The sequence below is a fragment of the Trichechus manatus genome, unplaced genomic scaffold (assembly GCF_000243295.1).
Source record: "Trichechus manatus latirostris isolate Lorelei unplaced genomic scaffold, TriManLat1.0 scaffold00288, whole genome shotgun sequence".
NCBI lineage: Eukaryota > Metazoa > Chordata > Mammalia > Sirenia > Trichechidae > Trichechus > Trichechus manatus.
Genome location: NW_004444224.1, coordinates 1,575,595 through 1,596,036, shown reverse-complemented (window position 1 = coordinate 1,596,036; position 20,442 = coordinate 1,575,595). Strand labels below are relative to the sequence as shown.

Sequence of the window (20,442 nt, the reverse complement as noted above, 5' to 3'; positions counted from 1 at the left end):
AATGGGCTTTGGGTGAATAACAATAAGTTTCAGGCAAGGGAGAAGGAATTCAGGTAAACAAGCCAATCAGTAACAGGACAATAGGTTTGGGAAAACAAGTCGTGCCTAATCTCCTTCTCATCGCTGACAAGTCTCAACATGTTGCTGACAAGTCTCAACATGTCCTGTGCAGCATAGAGGCCTTTGAGGGGCTGAAGTTGTCAATAGTGTAACCATGTTTAAATGGCACATATCCCCACAATGTTACATTGCACAGCTTGCAATCGTGACAACATTTAACATATGAACAACAGCTGCTGCCAACCACACAGAGAAGACATATGGATCAGTGATATGCAGGCCTCAAAATATGGGCCTTGGCATGATGGCGTGGCCCCACTGTCACTGAGGAGGCCTAACAGTGGTGTCTGCTTGGCCCAAGACCTAATGCTGCATCCTGCCTCCAAGTTACAGTCTACAGCTTGTCCTGTTGATTTTCTGTGTCAAATAAAATCATAGATACAAAGGTATATACCCCAAAGAATTGAAAGCAGGAACACAAACAGATACTTGTATACCAATGAACATTGCAGCACTATTCACAATAGCCAAAAGGTGGAAACAACCTAAATGTCCATCAGCAGATGAATGGATGAACAAAATATGGTATATACATATATAGGAATATTACTCAACAAAAAAGAGAAATGAAGTTCTGATACATGCTACAATAGGGATGAAACTTGAAAGCATTATAGTGAGGAAAATATGTCAGTCACAAAACGACAAATAATGTATGATCCCACTTATAAGAATAGAACAGACAAAGGTATAGAAACCAAAGTTTACTAGTGATTAGTGATTAATTTATTTATTAGTGGGGAGGGGGAGTATTCCTTAGAGGATACTGAGTTTCTATTAAGGATGATGAAAAATTTGGAAATGGATAGTGGTGATGGTTACACAGCAGGATGAAAGTAATTAATGTCACTAAAATGTACATGTAAAAATATAGAAATGGCAAATGTTCTGTTAGATATTTTTACTACAATTAAAAAATAAAGTAAATTGAATGGGAAAAAATTAAAAATAATAAAAGAATAGAACTACCCCACAGGGTTTCCAAGGAGCACCTGGTGGATTTGAACTGCCAACCTTTTGGTTAGCAGCTGAACTCCTAAACACTAAGCCACCAGAGTTTCCTTAGATGCCTTTTATTATGTTGAGGAATTTCCCTTCTATACCTATTTTATTGAGAGTTTTTATCAGGAATGGATTTTGCACTTTGCTGAATGCCTTTTCTGCATTGATTGAGATGATCATATGATTCTTTTATTTATGTGGTGGATTACATTGATTGATTTCCTAATGTTGAACCATCCTCGCATAACTGGTATGAATCCCACTTGGTAATGGTGTATTTTTTTTTTTATATATGATGCTGAATTCTATTGGCTAGAATTTTGTTGAGAATTTTTGCATCTATATTCATGAGAGATATTGGTCTGTAATTTTCTTTTTTTTTGATGTCTTTGCCTGGTTTTGGTATCAGGGTTATGCTGGCTTCATAGAATGAATTTGCAAGTATCACTTCCTTTTCTATGTTCTGAAATAGTTTGAGTAGTACTGGTGTAAGCTCTTCTCTGAATGCTTCATAGAATTAGCCAGTGAAACCATCTGGGCCAGGGTTTTTTGTTTTTTTTTTTATTGTACTTTAGATGAAGGTTTACAGAACAAATAGTTTCTCATTAAACAGTCAGTACACATATTGTTTTATGACATTGGTTAACAACCCCATGACATGTCAACACTCTCCCTTCTCGACCTTGGAGGACCTTTTTTTTGGTTAAAATATGCATAGCCAAAGTTATACCATTTCAAAGTTTCTACCTGTACAATTCAGTGACATCGATTACATTCTTCCAGTTTGAGCTGCTATTGTCACTATCCTTTTCCAACCAGGGTTTTTTTTGTTGGGAGTTTTTTTTTATTATTAACTTTTCAATCTCTTCTCTTGTTATGGGTCTGTTCAGGTTTTCAACTTCAGTTTGTGTTAGTTTGGGTAGGTAGTGTGTTTCTAGAAATTTGTCCATTTCCTCTAGGTTTCCAAATTTGTTGGAGTATAATTTTTCATAGTACTGTGTTATGATCCTTTTTATTTAAGTTGGATCTGCTGTAATGTCCCCCATTTCATATCTTATTTGGGTTATTTGCATCCTCTCTTATTTTTCTTTTGTCATTTAGGCCAATGGTTTGTTGATTTTGTTTATCCTTTCAAAGAACCAACTTTTGGTTTTGTTGATTCTTTTGACTGTTTTTCTATTCTCTATTTCATTTATTTCTGCTCTGATCTTTATTATTTCCTTTCTTCTGGTGGCCGTGAGCTTCTTTTGCTGTTCTCTTTCTATTTGTTTGAGTTGTGTAGCTAATGTTTCGATTTTGTCCCTTTCTTCTTTTTTGATGTGTGCACCTATTGCTAAAAATTGACCTCTGAGCACCACCTTTGCTGTGTCTCAAAGGTTTTGGTATGATGTGTTTTCATTCTCATTTGATTCTAGGAATTTTTTAATTCCATCTTTGATATCTTCTATTACCCAGTGATTTTTAAGCAGGGTGTTATTCAGTTTCCATGTATTTGATTTTTTTTTTCCTTGCTTTTCCTGTAATTAATTTCTACTTTGATGGCATTGTGATCAGAGACGATACTTTGTATTATCTGAATGTTCTGGATTTTGTTGAGGGTTGTTTTCTTGTCTAAAAAGTGGTCCATTCTGGAAAACATTCCACGTGTGTTGGAAAAGAATGTGTACTTTGCTGCTGTTAGGTGGAGTGTTCTATATGTGTCTATGAGGTCAAGTTGATTGATTGTGGCCTTTAGATCTTCTGTATCTTTGTTGAGTTTCTTTCTAGATGTTCTGTCCTTTACTGGCAGTGGGGCGTTGAAGTCTCCTACTGTTACTGTGGAACTGTCTATTTCTCTTTTCAGAGCTGTTAGAGTTTATGTATTTTGGAGCCCTGTCATTGAGAGTGTAGGTATTTATTATGGTTATGTCTTCATGGTGGATTGTCCCTTTAATCATTATATAATGCCCTTCTTTGTCTTTTACTGTGGATTTTGCCTTAAAGTCTGTTTTAGCTGAGATTAGTATTGCCACTCCTGCTCTTTTGGTAGCTGTTTGCTTGATATATTTTTTTCCATCCTTTCATTTTTAATAAATTTATATATTTGGTTCTTAGGTGTATCTCTTGTAGACAGCATATTGATGGGCCTTTTTTTTTTTTTTCCATTCTGTCACTGTCTATCTCTTTATGGATGTATTTAAACATTTAAGTTCAGTGCAATTATTGACAGGTATGAGTTTATTGCTGTCATTTTGTAGTCCTTTTTGTGTGTGTGTTGACTTTTTTTTTTCCTCTTACCTTTCTGTGCTGAATTCCTTTTGTTTGTGGATTTTTTTCATTTCTTTTGTTTTTGTAGATTTCACGTTTACTGAGACTTTATGTTTTTCTTCCTTATTTTGCTAAGTAGGTTTGTTAACTTTCTTTATGGTTACCTTGAAATTTACCCCTATCTTCCTAAATTTAAACCAGTCTTTTATTACCTGATGATGCCTTGGCTTCCTCTGCATTTGAAAGTTCTATACCTACACTGTTTATTCCCTCGTTTATTGTTCTGATGTTGTTGTTATTTACAGATTGGCCTCTCCGTTTTCCTGTTGTAAATTTTTTAGTTTTGTTTTATCCTTGAGAGTTCATTAGCTAGGTTGGTATATGGCTGATGCTGTCTTATGTGCTGTGTTCAGGTTGTTGTCTGATGTTGTTGGTTCTCTAACCAAAGGACTCCCTTTAATAATTCTTATAAGTTTGATTTGTTTTTTATATTCCCTTAATTTCTGTTTATCTGGACATGTCTTAATTTCACCATCATATTTGATCAAGAGTTTTGCCAGATATATTATTCTTGATTGGCAATTTTTTTTCTTTCAAAGGTTTATATATGTTATCCCATTGCCTTCTTGCCTGCATGGTTTCTGCCAAGTCTTATTCTTTCCCCTTTGTATGTGACTTTTCATTTTTCCTGAGCTGTTCTCAGGATTCTTTGCCTTTAGTTTTGGAAAGTGTGATTATGATATGTCTTGGTGTTTTTCTTTGGGGGTCTATCCTATATGGGGTTCACTGAGCTTCTTGGATGTTTGACTTTTCATCTTTCATGATGTGAGGGATGTTTTCTGTCAGCAAATCTTCAATGATCCTCTTTGTTTTCTCTTCCTGTTCTGGAACTCTGATCACACACAAATTTTTGCTTTTGATTGTATCCCATATCATTCTCAGGGTTTCTTTATTTTTCTTCGTTCCTTTCTCTGATTTTTCCTCAAGGTAGTAGCCAAGGATTTGTCTTCAATTTTGCTAATCTTGTCTTCCATTGTTTCAATTTGCTCCTAAAACCTTCTATTGTACTGTTCATTCCTGGAATCTTGTTTTATCATTTGGATTTCTAATTGCTGTTTTTGTATGATTTCTAGTTGCTTATTTATTTTGACATTTTGTTCCTGTATTATTTTCCTGATTTCTTTCATTGTTTTGTCTGTCTTTTCCATGATTTTGTCTATTTTTTCCTTGTTTTTGTCTGCATTTTCCTTCATCTGCTGGCGAACTCTGACTGTTAGAGTTTTGAATCCACTATCAGGTAGTTCCAGTGCATTTTCTTCTAGCAGAAGTTCAGCTGGTGTTTGATTTTGATCACTTTCCGAGCCATCCTCTCCTGTTTTTTTTATATGCTTTGATATTGTCTGCTGTCTCTGGGACATTCAGGAATTATTTTCTTCATTTATTGATTGTAGATTTGATGGTTCCATCCTGCTTTTTTGTTTTATTTGGTTATGGCTGGACAAACGGGCTGGGTGTGTTTTGTTGTTGCTCACCTGTGGGCACAATACTTCTCACCACCTTGTCCAGGTGGGCAAGGTCAGTCATTCAGCTGTGGTGCAGGAGGGCGGGTCCAGCAGAGGTGGAGGAGTGGGGATGGGTAATTTGCTTCATGAACCGAGGGCGACAGGATGGGGCTGGGGGGCAGTACAGGGCTAAGTCTGGGGGACCACATTGGTACCACTCAAGGGTATGGCACTTGGTGCACAGTGCAGATAGGCAAGAGGGGAAAGTGAGGATGTGATGTGCAGAGCTAAATGGCTGGATGAAAGAAGAGAGAGAAACAAAAACAAAAAAAGTAAAAAATAAATAAAGAAAAAAATATAAAATGGCAGTGCAGTAGGATTCAGCAGAGGGACCAGGTAGACCAGCCAAGGCCGTGTGCTGGTGGCTCTGTAGCTGAGCAGTGTGGCTCAGCCTGTCGAGAAGTGGCATGGGTGGTGCACAGGGCTAGGTGGGCAGGAGGAAAGAGGGGAAAGAGAGAGAAGAAACCAACAATCAAACAAACAAACAAATAATAATAAATAAATAAATAAAAACAACAACAAAAAACGGTGTTGGGGGAGCTGGCTGTTGAGGGCAGGACGGAATTGGGGTGGCAGTGAGCTGACGTCTCTTTTGATGGGTGGCATGACGTGGTCCATCAGGAAGGGGTGGAGGCAGGCAGGACCCAGGTTGGAGGGAGAAGGAAAAGGAGAAGGGGGAAGATAAAGAAAAATAAAAAATATGGCACTGAGGGAGCCAGCCTGTGGGGGTGGCACAGACCCAAGGAGGCTGTGTGCCAGAGGCTCTCCAGCAGAGCAGAACAGCACAGCCCACCAAGAAGTTGGGGGCAGTGCACAAGGCTGGGTGGATGGGAGAAAGGAAAGGAAGGAAGGGAGAGAGAATAAACAATAACAACAACAAATAAATAAATAAATAAAATGGTGCTGCGGTAGCCAGTCTGTGATGGCAGCACAGACCCAGGGAGGCTGTGAGAAGTAACTCTCCAGAAGAGGGAGGGGCAGTGCACAGGGTCGGGTGGGCAAGAGAAAGGAAAGGAGAGAGAGAAAAGAAACAGACAAAAAGAAGGGAAAAAAAGAACAAAGCAAATAAACCAAAAAAAATCACAGCCTATCAAGAAGAGGAGGGGATGGCACGCAGGGCTAGCTAAGTGGGAGAAGGGAAAGGGATGAAGGGAGAGAGAGAAAAGCAACAAAAAAAGCCCCCAAAACAAACAAACAAATAAACAAAAAAAGATCAAAGCAAACCAACCAAAAAAAATCACAGCCCATCAAGAAGGGGAGGGGATGGCATACAGGGCTAGCTGGGTGGGAAGAAGGAAGGGAGAGAGAAACAATTAAAAAAGCCAAAATACAATAAAATAAAAATACAAACCAAAAAAACAAACAAATGAACAAGAAAATGGCACTGAAGGGGCTGGCCAGTGAGGGTGGGGTGGACCCTGGCAGCAGTGAGCTAGTGTCTCTCCAGCAAGCAACCGTGGCCCATTGGAAAGCGGCAGAGGCCTCAAAGAGGGAAGAAGCTTGGGGGTGGGAAAGCATGTATCCCTGGTTACAGGGTGCTCTGTCTCCTGTTGGGAGCTCCGTGGGGTTGCCATCTATACTCCCTGCCTGCATTCTTTGGTGGCTGTAGTCCAAGATGATGAATCCGGCCATGTTAGCTGGGAGGGGACCTCTACTCCGTAACTCTCGTTCTCTGTTCTCTGTCAGTTTCTATTCCATGCAGTGCTTGATCAAGTTCTTTATTCTTTCATTTGGTACTTAGGGTTTCAGGATTGACATTTGAATCTGTTTTACTTAGTTTTTCAGGTCTTTGCTGCAGAGGGAAGGCATGGGGCTTCTGTCTATAGTGCCATGTTGGTGCCATCTCCCCAAGAGATGAATCTTGATCAAAAGGAGAAAAACTGTGGAACAGAACTTCAGATTCTTATTGGAAACCAGACTTACTGAATACATTGAGACAGGAGGCATCTCTGAATCTATTGCCTGGAATAACTTTTAAACTGTGAACAAAAACTATCCCATCAAGTCATCTCTAAATTAAACAATAATTTAGCTCAATAAATAATGTTTGCTTGGAGCACTATGCCCTTTTTAAAGAATTTCCTGTTTAAAATTTTAAAAAATTAAAAAAAAAAACCTGATACCGTCAAGCTGATTCCGACTTACAGTGACCCTATAGGACAGAGCAGAACTGTCCCATACGGTTTCCAAGGAGTGGCTGGTGGATCCAAACTGCTGACCTTTTGGTTAGCAACCAAGCTCTTAACTGCTGTGCCACCCAGGCTCCGTAAAGAATTACCTACATGAGTAGAGTCTGGGGTCTTAAAAGCCTGTGAGCAGCTGTCTAAAATACTCCACTGGTCTCACTCCTTAGGGAGCAAGGGAGAATGAAGAGAACAAGATACAAGGAAAAGATTGGTCCAAAGGACTAATGGACCACAGCTACCAAGGCTTCCACCAGACTGAGTCCAGTACAGCTAGATGGTGCCCGGCTACCACCACTGACTGCTCTGACCAGGATCACAACAGAGGGTTCTGGACAGAGCTGGAGAAGGATGTAGAACAAAATTCTAACAACCAAAAAAAGACCAGATTTACTGGCCTGAAAGAGACTGGAGAAACCCAGAGAGTATGCCCCCAGACACCCTTTTAGCTCAGTGGTGAAGTCACTTCCGAGGTTCACCGTTCAGCTGGGGATTGGACAGCCCCATAAAACAAGACAGGACTAATGAGGCTACAGCAGTCCAGGAACAAGGACTAGAAAGCAGAAGAGGACAGGAAAGCTGGTGATAGGGAACCCAAGGTTGAGTAAGGACAGTGTTGACATGTAGAGGGGTTGTTAACCATTGTCATAGGGCAACATATGTACTAACTGTTTAATGAGAAACTATTTTGTTATGTAAACCTCATCTAAAGTGAGAATAGCAGCACAACTGGAAGAAAGTAATCGTTGTCACCAAATTGTGCATGTAGAAATTTTTGAAAGGGTGTATCTTAGGCTATGTATACTTTCACCACCAAACAAAAAAAAAAGGTTGAGAAGGGAGAAAGTTGACATGTCTTGGGGTTGTTAACCAGTGTCACAAAACAGTATGTGTACTGACTGTTGAATGAGAAACTATTTGTTCTATAAACCTTCACTTAAAGTACAATAAAAAAATGGAAAAAAAAAAAAAAGAATTACCTACAGGAGATCAAAATGACAACAGTAACTCTAAAGCACAGATGAGAGCTTTAAGGGGTAGAGAGTCTAAGTTTAACGCTGGTGAAACAGTATGGGCAGAGACAGTGACAATGGTAACACAATGTGAAGTATGTAACCATGGTCAATGAACTGTACATGTAAACGTTGTTGAATGGGTGTATCTTTTGTTGTGTATATTTTCACCACCCTCCCCCCAATATTAATGGTTTATGAAACCAAAGTGGTAAAGATGATCCATGAGATCAATAGAAATTATTTGGAAATTAAGAAGGAAATTGTGCCCAAAAAATTTCAGGTTCTACCAGAAGATAATTCGTTAAGAGGAATAGGTAAATTTTGAATAGTATAAATAGGCACTTAGATTATTTGATAATTAATATAAAACATTAATAGTAATATAATTAGAGGAAGAAAATCACCTGAACACATTGGCTAAATATTAAATTTCTTGTTGATTTGACATAAAATATTGGCACTGATGAAGACTGCGTAAAACCCATAATAAACCAAAACCTTTGCCAGCTAGTCAATTCCGACTTTTAGCAACCCTACAGGACGAAGTAGAACTGTCCCACAGGGTTTCCAAGGAGCGTCTGGTGGATTGGAACTGCCAACCTTTTGGTTAGCAGCTGAGCTATTAACCACCGCACCATCAGGGCTCCAAAATTCGTAACAGTACACTAAAATGAGGTCCTATGACAAACTGGTTAAGGAGTGCCATCAACTCAAAAAAAATTTAAGATTAGTTACTGAACAATGCCCGGAAATCCTACAACTCATATAAGAAAGAAATGTAATATAGATCCTCCCAAATTTGACAACAATCATACAAACTGACATGATTTTACCAATAGCGAGCTGTAAAAATCATAAAAAGTAACATGATTTTACCAACAGCAAAGTGTAAAATAAAGAAAACTTCCTACTATATCAATAATAATAATAAAACCATGGATCAATCCATGCCGGAGAAAAGACTGAATTATCTTTCCAGTCTCTCTACAGAAAATAATATAAAATCGTTGTCATATGAAAAGGCAATCCAAGAATGTGCAGCCAAGGAACCTAGGGGCAAAAAAATCTATTTTAGAGTTGTTTCAGGTAGTTAATTCATAGGAATATGATGTCATTTTTCTAGCTACTGTGATGTTTATGGTATTTGCCAGGGTTTTTTAAAGTTTATAATTTGTTGTGATTTATTTTATTATCCTAGATAAATCTTTACTTTCGTTACTAATTTTGTACTATTTTTTCTTAAATAGAGCTTCCAAAATTGTAGAAGCATCGGGCTTCACAAAACCAGTTTTCACCCCTGATAAGTAGGGCGGCGACCTTTCCTTTCTAGGCAAAACTTGGCTCAAATTCGCAGCCACATCCGGTGGGGCGGGGGTGCGGCACTCTACTCTCATTTCCCATCCTCACCCAAACTCTGCCCACTCCTCCCTTCTCCGTGCTTTTCCACCTTTTCCCTTGTGCCCTTCCTTTCCGTCCTCTGGTCCCGGCCTGCTGTGCCCCTTCTTGATTCCCCAGCTCTCATTTCACACTCCTCCTTTGCTTTGTCCCATTTTCACCCGGTTCTCATTGCCCAGCAAGCCAAGGAGTGAGAACAATGACTAAGAAGCAAAAGACGCCTGAGGAAGAGGGCAGGTCCTGAGCCTCTGCCCAAGCCCTAGCCCCACCTCCGGCTGCCTGACGCTTCCTACCAAGTCTCCCCTTCAGGCGAAGTCTGGGAATAAACCCTGCATTGCTCGCCCAGAACCGGGAGCCCAGAGCCAGGAGAGGTGCTGGGAGCCAAGGAGCCGGGAGCGCAGCCCAGCAACCCTGGCCTGGACTCGGCCCCGGCACCTCCGCCCTCCCCAGCCCCTCCCTCCACTTGGCCTTGGCGCCTTCCTGGGTGCCTGGTCAGTCAGGCGCCAACCCTCACCCCGCCGAACCCCTGCGATGCTCGCCACAATGGCTGGGGCTCAAAGCAGAGAAATTTTGACTCTGTGATGAATAAGCACATTTAAGTGGGAGGAGCTTGGGATACATGGCCCAGAGGAGTCGTTTGGTTAAAATGAAAAAGTCTGGCCTCTCACTTGAGCTTATCTCCCGTCTTAAGCAGAGTGAGAAGGGAAACTGGCTCGCTGGAGCTCCCCCCCCCGACCCCCCAATGCATTTAGGAATCTCCACTTCCCAGCACAGTGATCAGTGTGCTGAGGATGGCTGCGGGTGTGAAGAAGTGAGTAGGGGGTGGGATAGAGAAAGCAGGGCCAAGTTTAGAATTTGATGGGGTCTCCACATTCCTGCGGAGGAGTTTGTGGTAACGTGCGTGTAGGGCTTTGTCAGCAGTGGGCTATTTCTCTCATGTTTTCCTAACTCCTTTTCCACGCCCATCCTAAGAGTTCTCCCGGGGGAAGGGACCTGCTGGCATTGCCTCACGTGGCTTGCCTCCTGAAGGGAATTCTGGAATGCCGCCTTGTGTCTCAATAAAGCACCGCGTCCTTTGGGCTTAGTCCATTGTCTGTATTTTCATGCAGGACAGCCTGCAGGAAGGTCTCCCTTGATTTGTGTTCCCAGGGATGGCACAACGAAGACGGAAAACGGTGACTGATTTTGGAGCCAGACTAGTAGGGTTTGCCCCCCCCCCCCCCGACTCAGCTACTTATAGTTTCGGGATTTGGGGCAACTTGCAGCTGGGCCTCGTTTCCTCATCTGGACATGAGGTAATAGCCCTAAAGACAGGCGTTGTGAAGATAAGACCAGGCTCGAAAATCAGTTTGCACAGTACCTGTCTGTTTCCTTCCCTTTTCCTTCTCCCAGAGGAGAGAGGGATACGGGGTTGGGTCTTTGTTCGCAGTGTAGTATAAACAAGTTCAGGAATCGGATCATAAATCCTTTAAACTGCTCATATGCGTGAGAGGCTATCTCAGGATCCCCCAGCTTCCTGGAATACTTCAACTCTCCAAACTGCCTTAAATTCTTGCTAAAACAAAATAGGGTTTCAAACATAAATAAATACTTCAATGCATGAATTATTTTACTCAAACTATTTGTTGCTTTCCCTCTTTCTCTTTCCCATTTGTGAAGGCTGTCAGGCTTCCTGCTACAGCCTGAGAGAGAATTCAAACCAACCCAGCGTGGGGGTTTGTGGGGGGAGGGAGATGAGAGCCCCAGAGAAAGAGTAGAGGTGCAGTGGAACTATGAGGGGAGGGGTAGTAGGGCATGAACAGGGAGAGCCTAGGGTGGGAGTAGATGTGGGGACTACTGGGAGGTGTGGTTGGAGTCTCTGCGTCCAGAGAGGGGAGGGAGGGAAGAAGGAGTGGGCACGGTGCAGAGGACGCTGGGTAGAAGGGCACAGTGATATTGGTGAGCCCACCCCCAGGGAGATCAGGAATGAACGAGGAGCTGAAAGGCCAGGGTAATGACGGAGAAGAACCTCATGCTGGTCACCATCTCCCCCTCCCCCTACATTCCTACTGGGCAAAAATCACCCAGGCCACAGAGAAAGACATTAACGGATCTGCAGCCTCCCAGCCTTCTTCAAAGCCACATCTCCAGTCTCCTGCCCCAGGTCTTCCGGCCAGTGGTTGCCTGGACACACCTCCACAGACCTGGCACCAGCCTCCCCTCCTACGTGACCAGCACGGGCCCTGAACTGGGTGGCGATGCTGAGATAAGGCCAAGGAGGGGAAAACTGCCAAAGGCAGGAAGTTACACAGCATAGTTCCCCTGGCAACCCAGCCACAGTCCCCAAACAGTGCAGGGTGGAGGGCAGGGACAGCTCCTCTTCCTCCGCAGACACTCACTTTCCCAGAGAAGGCCTGGGGCCAGGGACTTCCCAGGCCTCAATTTTCTTGTTGAAGAAGCTTTTCTTCATGAACCTAAGGCTGTGCTGAGTAACAAATATGGGTACAGCTTGTTTAATATGCAAATTTAAGAGACCACCCCTACACCACCACCATAGACTGTCAGTCTAGATGTAATTGGTCTAACTGGAATCTGCATTTCTAACAAGCCCATTGCCCCATTGCCACTGAGTCACTTCTGACTTATAGCCACCTTATAGGAGAGTAGAACTGCCCCACAGGGTTTCCAAGGAGTGCCTGGTGCATTCGAACTGCCGACCTTTTGGTTAGCAGCCAAGCTCTTAACTACTACACCACCAGGGCTATCTTTCTAACAAGCATCCCAGATGATTCCAATGCTAGCAGTCTGAGGACTTCATTTAGAGAATAGAATAAGTTCCAAGAACTTGGGACTCCTTATGACAGAGTTGGGGGGAGATGCAAGATGAGGCCTGGGGCATCCCAGACTATCCTGTGTCCACTGGAGTCTATAGCCAACCCCATCTCCAGAGGTCGTTGAGTGTGAGTGACCAGGAGTCAAGAAAACTGGATTCTAGTACATGCAGAACCAACTCAAAATCATGAACCCTGACTGTGTTCCTGTGCCAGGCACTGTCTGTTCTGAGACCCATGGGCCACACAAAAATAAATAAGGCGTGTTGTCTACTCTCAAGAACTCTGCGACCTTGGACAATTTGCTTAAAGTCTCCAGGCCTCTGTTTTATCTTCTCTCCAAAGGGTGCAATAATAATAAAGCCTTAACAAGAAGTGGCAAGTCTCCTGGAATTAATAATCAAACATGCAAGTACCTGGAAAGTGCAACTCTCAGGTTTTGTCCTTGGGGTTGTGGTAGCTTTGATTGCTCACGCTAGAAGCTGAGCTCTCTGAGAGGCTTCCAAAAGGTCAGGGAGCATTGAAGACAGAAACTCCATGGAACAGGAGCCATGGGTTCCTTTCTGCAGCTGCCAGAGCTCTGTTTGCCTTGGAGGGGTGTCTTTGAGCTGAACTTCCTGCACCTCTTCACCTATTCCGACCTCTCACTTCCTCCTCTGCAGTCCTGGCCTCCGCCCACCTGCAGAAAAACCTCAGCTCGCTCTGGCTGCTTGGTTGAACCCTTCCTCACAAAGGAGCTGTATGACAGGGCAAGCAATTAATTAGCTTGGATTTCTGTAGTCAGGGAGGAAAGGCCTGGCAATCTACTTCTGAAAAACCAGCGTTTGAAAACCATATGGAGCACAGTTCAACTCTGATACACATGGGGTTGCCATGAGTTGCCATAAACTCGACAGCAACTGGTTGGGTTTGATTTTGGTTCTGTTGTCATAAATTTAAATCCCAGTTCTGCCACTAGCTGGGACGTTCAGCAATTTATTTTGCTCTCTTAGCCTCAGTGTTCTCATCTGCAAAATGGGATAGAATAAAATTTCATGGTGGTTTCAAGCTCCTTCTCCTGGATTCCCTGCCTCAGTGACAGACATCACCATTTGCTTAGTTGCCGAAGCTTGTCATTCTTGAGCCCTCTCTCTCTGCCCTGCAGCCTCCAGAAATTTCTAAAACATAACTCTCATCTCTTCATTCCTCTGCTTAAAATCCTTCACTGGCTCCCCATGCCTCAATGAAATGTCCGAAATTGTTTACTGGACTTTGAAGCCTGTTTGTGATCTGGCCTCGATTTCCCTTTTCAGTCGCATTTCTCAGCACCCTACCCCTCTTTCCTCTAAGCACACACATTCTACAGCCCAGTCATTCTGCATATTCTCCCCTCTGGTCAATGCTCCTGCTCACCCTGGCCTAGGACCCTCTCCTCCTCACCTCCACTACCCGCCATGCTTCCAATTATCCTTAAGCCCTCAGATCAGACATCACCATCCTCCAGATGCCTTCATTGATGTTTCTCCCCACAGGATAGGGTAGGTGCCCTTCCTGCGGGTTCTCATAGCACCTGGACTTTCCCTATCCTGCCACATACCACAGGAGTCCCTGGGTGGTGCAAATGGTTAAAGCACTCGGCTGCTAACTGTAAGGTTGGAGGTTCAAGTCTCCCCAGAGACACCTCAGAAGAAAAGCCTGGCAATCTACTTCCAAAAAATAAGCCATTGAAAACCCTGCAGACCCTGAAACTATTGCCCTGAGATAATCTTTAAATCTTAAACCAAAAATATTCCCTAAATCCTGGACAGAGTGGCAGAAAAATGTAGAACAACATTCAAATTCACACAAAAAAGAAAAGACCAAACTTGCTGGTCTGACAGACTGGGGAAGCCCCAAGAGTATGGCCCCTGGACACCCTTTTCTCTCAGTACTGAAGTCACTCCTGAGGTTCACACTTCAGTCTATAGGATAAACAATAACACACATGGGGAACGTGCTTCATAGTTCAATCATGTATAGGAGAATAAATGGGCTCACCAGCCCAAAAGCAACGACAAGAAAGCAGGAAGGGACAGGATAACTGGACAAATGGAGGACCCAAGGTCGAGAAGAGGAGAGTGGGGTTGGCAACCAATGTCACAAAACAATTTGTTTATTAATTGTTCAATGAGAAACTAATTTGCTCTGTAAACTTTCACCTAAAGCAAAGCACAACAACAAAAATATATCCCCTAAAGTCTTCTTAAAACAAAACAATAGTTTAACTTACCTAGTAAAGAATGCCTGCCTTGAGCATTGTGCTCTTTTAAGAACTATCTGTATGGGATCTAACTGACAACAGCAACTCAAAAGATCAGATAGAAAACTTAGTGGGCAGTGAGTTTATGTTAATGGGGGAGGAACATTTCAGAAAAGGAGGGTGAGAATGGTTATACAACTAGAAGAATGTAATCAATGTCACTGAATTGTACATGTATAAATAGCTGAACTGGTATATTTTCTGTTGTGTATATTCTTAACAACAACAAAAATAAAATAAGTTTTATATATATATATAAAGAAAATCCTGTGGAGCACAGGCCTACTCTGACACACATGGGGTTACCATGAGTAGAAACTGACTGGATGGCAACTGGGTGTACTGGTTGTTGCCACATATCACATTATAACTGGCTTTTTGCTTGTCTAGCTCCTCCTAGGAGTGCAGGAACTACATTTGCCTTGTTAGCTGCTGTATCCCCCGGCACCAAAACAATGCCTCACCCTGAATATTTTTTGAAATAATAAAAGAACAAATATAAAACATAAGTAAAGCTCCTAGCACAGGACCTAACACAAGAATGGTAGTGGATATCATCATCATCATCATCGTGTTTTAGTAACGTACTGAACGTGCTTCTCTAATGGAGACCAACGCTGGTGTGGAATGGTGTAGGGGCAGCCCCAATGTTCCAGGAGGTGTTTGTAGGACTCCCCTCCTCACCCAGTGATGTTGTACTGCCCCAAGTCCCACCCAATCCCGGGTTCTCACCCCCAGCTCAGGCCTCTTTGCCCACCCTCACCCCAGCAGGAAAGGAATAGCTTCTCATCCCCAACCCCACTGCAACTTGATCTCTGACCACAGAGTCAGTGACTGCTTCTTTTTCCAGAGGAGCTGTCCTAGCCACCACACCACCTCCCCTGGAGCAGGGCAGGGGAGAGGATGCCTAAACTATGTAGCCTGATATCTCCACCGTGACATGACATCACCACTAGTCACCACTCTGGAAGTCATCCAGGCCAGTGGGAAGTTGATGAGCTCTTCAAAAGCATATACCACTGGCTTCCTAAATTACCATGGCTCTTGTCCATGTTTTATCTCCCCTCTAGGACTATGCAGGGCCCCGGAGGCACAGTGGTTAAGAGCTACAGCTGCTAGCTAAGAGGTCCTCAGTTCAAATCCACCAGCCACTCTTTGGAAGCCCTATGGGGCGGTTCTACTCTGTCCTATAGGATTGCTATGAGTCGGGATCCACTCAAGGGCAATGGGTTTGATTTTGTTTTGGGTTATAGGACTATGCACTTTTTGAGCAAGGGGATCATGCCTTAATACTCTTTATACTACCCTCCTCCCATAAGACCTGACATAGACTAGAATCTCAATAATTGTGGAATGCATGAACAAAGGGGTGTGGGCACATGCGTGCCCAGGCTAAACTGCCCGTTTTCCACCTTAAGATTTGTCATATTATTGAAGATGGTCCTCCTGACCCTTAAGGGATTCCACACACTAATAACCTTCATTGTCAAGAGGTTTTTCCTTTTCAAACCTAAATTTCTCTAGATGGAACTTCAGTGCACTTCCTTCTAATCTACCTCGCTGGCCACTGGGACTAAAACCCATTTCTTTGCAAGGAGACAGTTATTAATTTACCCTTTAGCCTTCTTTTCAGCAGATTTAATCCAGACCCTTTATTGTTCTCTCTCTGAGGCCCTATAGTGCAGCCCTTTCCTTGTTCTACCGCTCCTTGGGACTTTTGCCAAACTCTCAAAGGCCTCCCTCAGCTGAAGAGGCAGGAATGGGACATATTGTTCTCTGTGGAGCCACGTACAAACACACAGAGGCTTACACTCCCACCTACGCACACAGGCCATACACCTTTCTGCACCCATAATTCCCAGCCCTTGGTAAACACGTACTCATAGTCAGGCCTCCACACAGGGCCACAGACCTATCCATCTTCTCCCACCCTCCACTCCTCAGAGCCCTGGTGTTGTAAATTCTCACACACCTGTACACACACTCACTCGCAGATGAATAGACCTACACACACCTATGATTTTACCCACAGGTGACCCAGACTGCATGGAGCTTCTGAAACCCTTTTCCTTCTCCTATTCTTCCCCTTCCACCTCCTATCTCCTTTCCTTCCCTAACTCTCCTTTCCATTGGCTACCAAGGACCAAGCTTACTTTCTCTCTACCTCCACAGTGATTTTCCAGTTCAAGGCTGAAGGCAAAGAGTAAGTGAACCAAAGTCGGTTCCTACATTTTTTTCTGCCCTCCTCCCATTCTTTCTTCCCAAATCATTAATTCTCCTTCCATTTGTCTAGAGCACACACACCACTCTCCATCCCTCTGGTTGTAGGCAGCAAAGCTTCTAAGTTTTTTTTTACCTTTTGGAAATGAACAATGGGGAAGCATTGGAAGCTGACCTATGAGCTGGATCCCATTCAGATCCAGTGACAGGCTGGGTTTCTGGGACCCCAGGCTAGCTGGGCACCGGGTTACCAGACCAGGGGGTTCAGGAGCCTGAGGGTGGTTTAATATTCATACATTCACTCATTCAACAAATACTTATCTGGCACTTACAACAGTGTCAGACACTCTTCTGCATGAACAAAACCAACAAGAATCTTGCCCTTGTATAGTGTACATTCTCTGGGTAGAGACAGAAAATATACAATTAAGTACAATATATGGGGTGTCAGGTGGTGATAAAGCAGGGAAGGAGGATAGGGTGGAGTCTAGGTGTGGGGGTACAAATTAAATAGGGTTATCAGGGAAGGACTCGCTTGGAAGATGGTATTTGAATAAAGACTTGGAGCCCTGGTGGCATAGTGGTTAAGAGCTTGGCTGCTAACCAAAAGGTCAGTAGTTGAAATGGAGCATGCCATGGTGGAGATCGGGAAGGAGAGTGTTCCAGGCAGAAAGCACAGTGTTAGAACAGCAGGGTAGAGAGCCACAGAGAACAGGGTGTGAGGAGATGCCACAAGAAGAGCAAGCCAGACACAGAAGCTCTTCCTCTGGGCCCAGGGCCTGAAGAAGTACCAGGAAAGATAAGGGAGGCCAAGGTAGGGATGAAATTGTGGCTTCAAATGGGACAAAATTAAAATAAAAATTTTGAGGTGTCAATGGAAATCAGTTCCAAAGGAAAGGAGCGGAACCTGCAGCGAGAGGGACTAAGCGGAGATATCAAGATTCCTAACAGAGATTCTTGGTGAGGGGTGGTCACAGTCAGAAGGCGGCCAGCCCCACAGCTGAGGCCCCTCTCAAATCCAGTAGGTAACTGGCCTTATGGAATAAGTTATTTCAGGGAGTGAAGGATAGGGCAGCTCCAGCCATCTTTGGGCAGTGGTCAAGGGTTCTGGCACTGCTGGGCATCATCTCTCTTCTCTCTCTCAGCTCAGTGTCCACACACTTCCCATTATCCCCACACTTCCATTTCTTGAGCAGTTACTATATTCTAGGCACTATGCAAAGTGCTTTCTACCTAAGGCCTCATCTAATACTCACAGAAACCCCATGAGGAATTACCTCTAGTTTACAGCTGAGGAATCCCTCTCTTTTGTCCTGCCAGCCCCTCTACAGCTCTATTTTTTGCTGAGCCTGGAAGAGCACAGGTTTAGCCGGGCTCACAGCCTGGTAGATCTGAGCCCGAATCTCTGCTCCTGCACCTACTCCCTGTGTGGCCTTGAGCAAGTTACTTGCCCTTTCTTTCACCGTGTCTTCATCTGGAAACAAAATGGGAAAATAATCAGGTCATAGCCACCTCCTGGGCTACCATGGAAATCTAACAGGAGAACGCAGTGGTTGTCTTGGCACTTGACATACTGTGTCTCAGAAAGTTGTCAGGTGTGTGGCCAATGATTTGCAGCTATTAAAAGTTAATTTAGGGAAGGTTGCAAATGGTTTACTTGTAGTACAAGTATCAGTGGATTCAATGCGTTCTCTGCAATGACATCATTCTCATCCGCATGCCACAAAGCCTCCCTGAATGGACGATAAAGGGTCCTAGTGACGGCCATTCCGATGGGAATGTGCACATAAGCTGCAGCGTATTTTCTCTGTGCCACAGCCCTTGGGAGTGCAGCAAGCGAGCAAATAGCACCTCTCCTGCGGTGTTGGTGGAGAAGGCTGCTGAGAGCCACTGAGCCGATGTGGATGTAAAGCACTGGCATGGGGCTGGCACATAGTAGGTGCTTCTTGGCAGAGGGGAACCATGTTAGGAAGGGGAGCACATGGAGTTAAGGAGAATGAAAACTGGTTATAAACCTCTGCAGAATCCATCACTCTCAGGCACGAGGTAGTGGCTTTCCCCTCCTAAGGAGACAGAAACGCCCTGAAGTAGAAAAAGGGGGAGGGATAATGGTGCCCAGGTCGCTGGGGCTGTGACCCGGTGTGACAGGCTGGTCCAGGGTCCCTCAAGTTCTTGAGAAGGCACAGGGTCCGACTGGAAAGGCGTGGGATAAAGGTGGCACTAAACACTGGCGGTTCGCGTCCACCCAGAGGCACCTCAGAAGAAGGTCTGGCATCGACTTCCAGAAAATCAGTCACTGAAAACCCTATGAAGCACAGTTCTACTCTGACACACATGTGGGTCACCATGAGTTGGAATCAATTCAATGGCAACTGGTTTTTGGTAGGGATTGGAAACTTTGAGTGGAACACTTACGCTTGGGCCAGGGGCTGGGGACAGTTAACCCCCAAATTGATCATCTTGTTCTGAGGCCACCCATTTAAAAGGGAAGCTCAGCTGCTAAGCTCTCCCCATTAGGCAGTCTCACAGGTGCCTGGAAATCAGTCAACAAGGTTTCCTCCCTGCAGCCACCCCCATCAGCCCACTCGTACTCATTCCCTGGCTGGCTTTCCAGGTCCTCTTCACAACGGCAACCTCACCCTGGCCCCCAAGCTGCTCTGGCCAACTCCAACGGAGGTCACCTGGCCCCAAGCCTGCCTGAGGGGCCTCCCATCTGAAGACGGATGTACCTGCCAGGACTCAGGGCTGCGCCCACAGCTAGCCCCACCCTCCCACAGTGACTGAGAAGCTGCCCTGGCTGGGGGAAGGAGCCCAGGCAGGAGCTTCAGGCAGGACTGCCCCACTCAAAATCCACTGGGTAGTTGAGGCCCTCACCTCCTGGGGATGCTGCTAACATACCTTGCATTACGGCCTCCAGCCCAAGGGTAGCTATGCGGTCTCATCTCTACTCAACCCCAACCTACCCTCACCTAACCCCGTGAGAAAGGATGGGGAGAAAACCTAAGAGGGGGTTAGCAGTGCAACATTTCATCGCAAAGCCCTCATCCCCTGTACCATTCGTTGCCCTTTTCCCAGCATTCCTCTCTTCCCCACAGTGAGCACAGTAGTGCCAGACACAGCCAGAGTCCATCCAAAAAAGACTGAGATTCTTTATTTCAAATCAGCAAATTCACATTCCTCAAGGCCCAGACCATGGTGGGCAGCTCTCCCTTCTCTGTCCCCTCACCGCCACCCCTTAGCCACAGCAAGGGGAATGGAAAATGGGAAGCCAAGAGGGCCTCTGCTAGGGAAGGCTGCCCCAGATGTCGGTGAACGCAGTCCAGCTGTGGCTGGAGTGGCAGCCGCCACAGGCCCCTCCCTATAAATTAAATCCCTGCAGCCACAGCTTGTGGAAGGAAGGCCAGGAGGCAGTGCCCTGACCCCTAGCCAAGGAATGGATCGAGGGCACAGGGCCCGGGGGAAGAGAGATCAGAGAGAAAGAGAAGAGGAATTGGGGGGAAACCCCCAAATTTTGGTCCCAGGAGAAAAGAAGAGGCCAGTTGGTCCAGTTTGGGTGGATTTGGGGAAGGTAATGGGAATGTATTAGTACATATGGAGAGAGGCCACCGT

At 44.5% G+C, this 20,442-nt stretch overlaps 2 protein-coding genes across 2 annotated transcripts in view; both read right to left on the bottom strand.

The window, feature by feature from the left end:
* CFAP45 (cilia and flagella associated protein 45) overlaps positions 1-10,944 on the bottom strand; it is a 47,731-nt gene extending 36,787 nt beyond the window's left edge. The window contains exon 1 of the mRNA XM_023725134.1: positions 10,886-10,944. The gene's annotated coding sequence lies outside the window, so the exon portion shown is untranslated. The remainder of the gene's footprint in view (positions 1-10,885) is intronic.
* Positions 10,945-18,158: 7,214 nt separating this feature from the next.
* The window catches only part of TAGLN2 (transgelin 2), a 10,319-nt gene continuing 8,035 nt past the window's right edge, over positions 18,159-20,442 (bottom strand). Inside the window, exon 6 of the mRNA XM_004390226.3 lies at positions 18,159-18,307. Coding sequence (XP_004390283.1) covers positions 18,159-18,307 — 149 coding nt within the window. The remainder of the gene's footprint in view (positions 18,308-20,442) is intronic.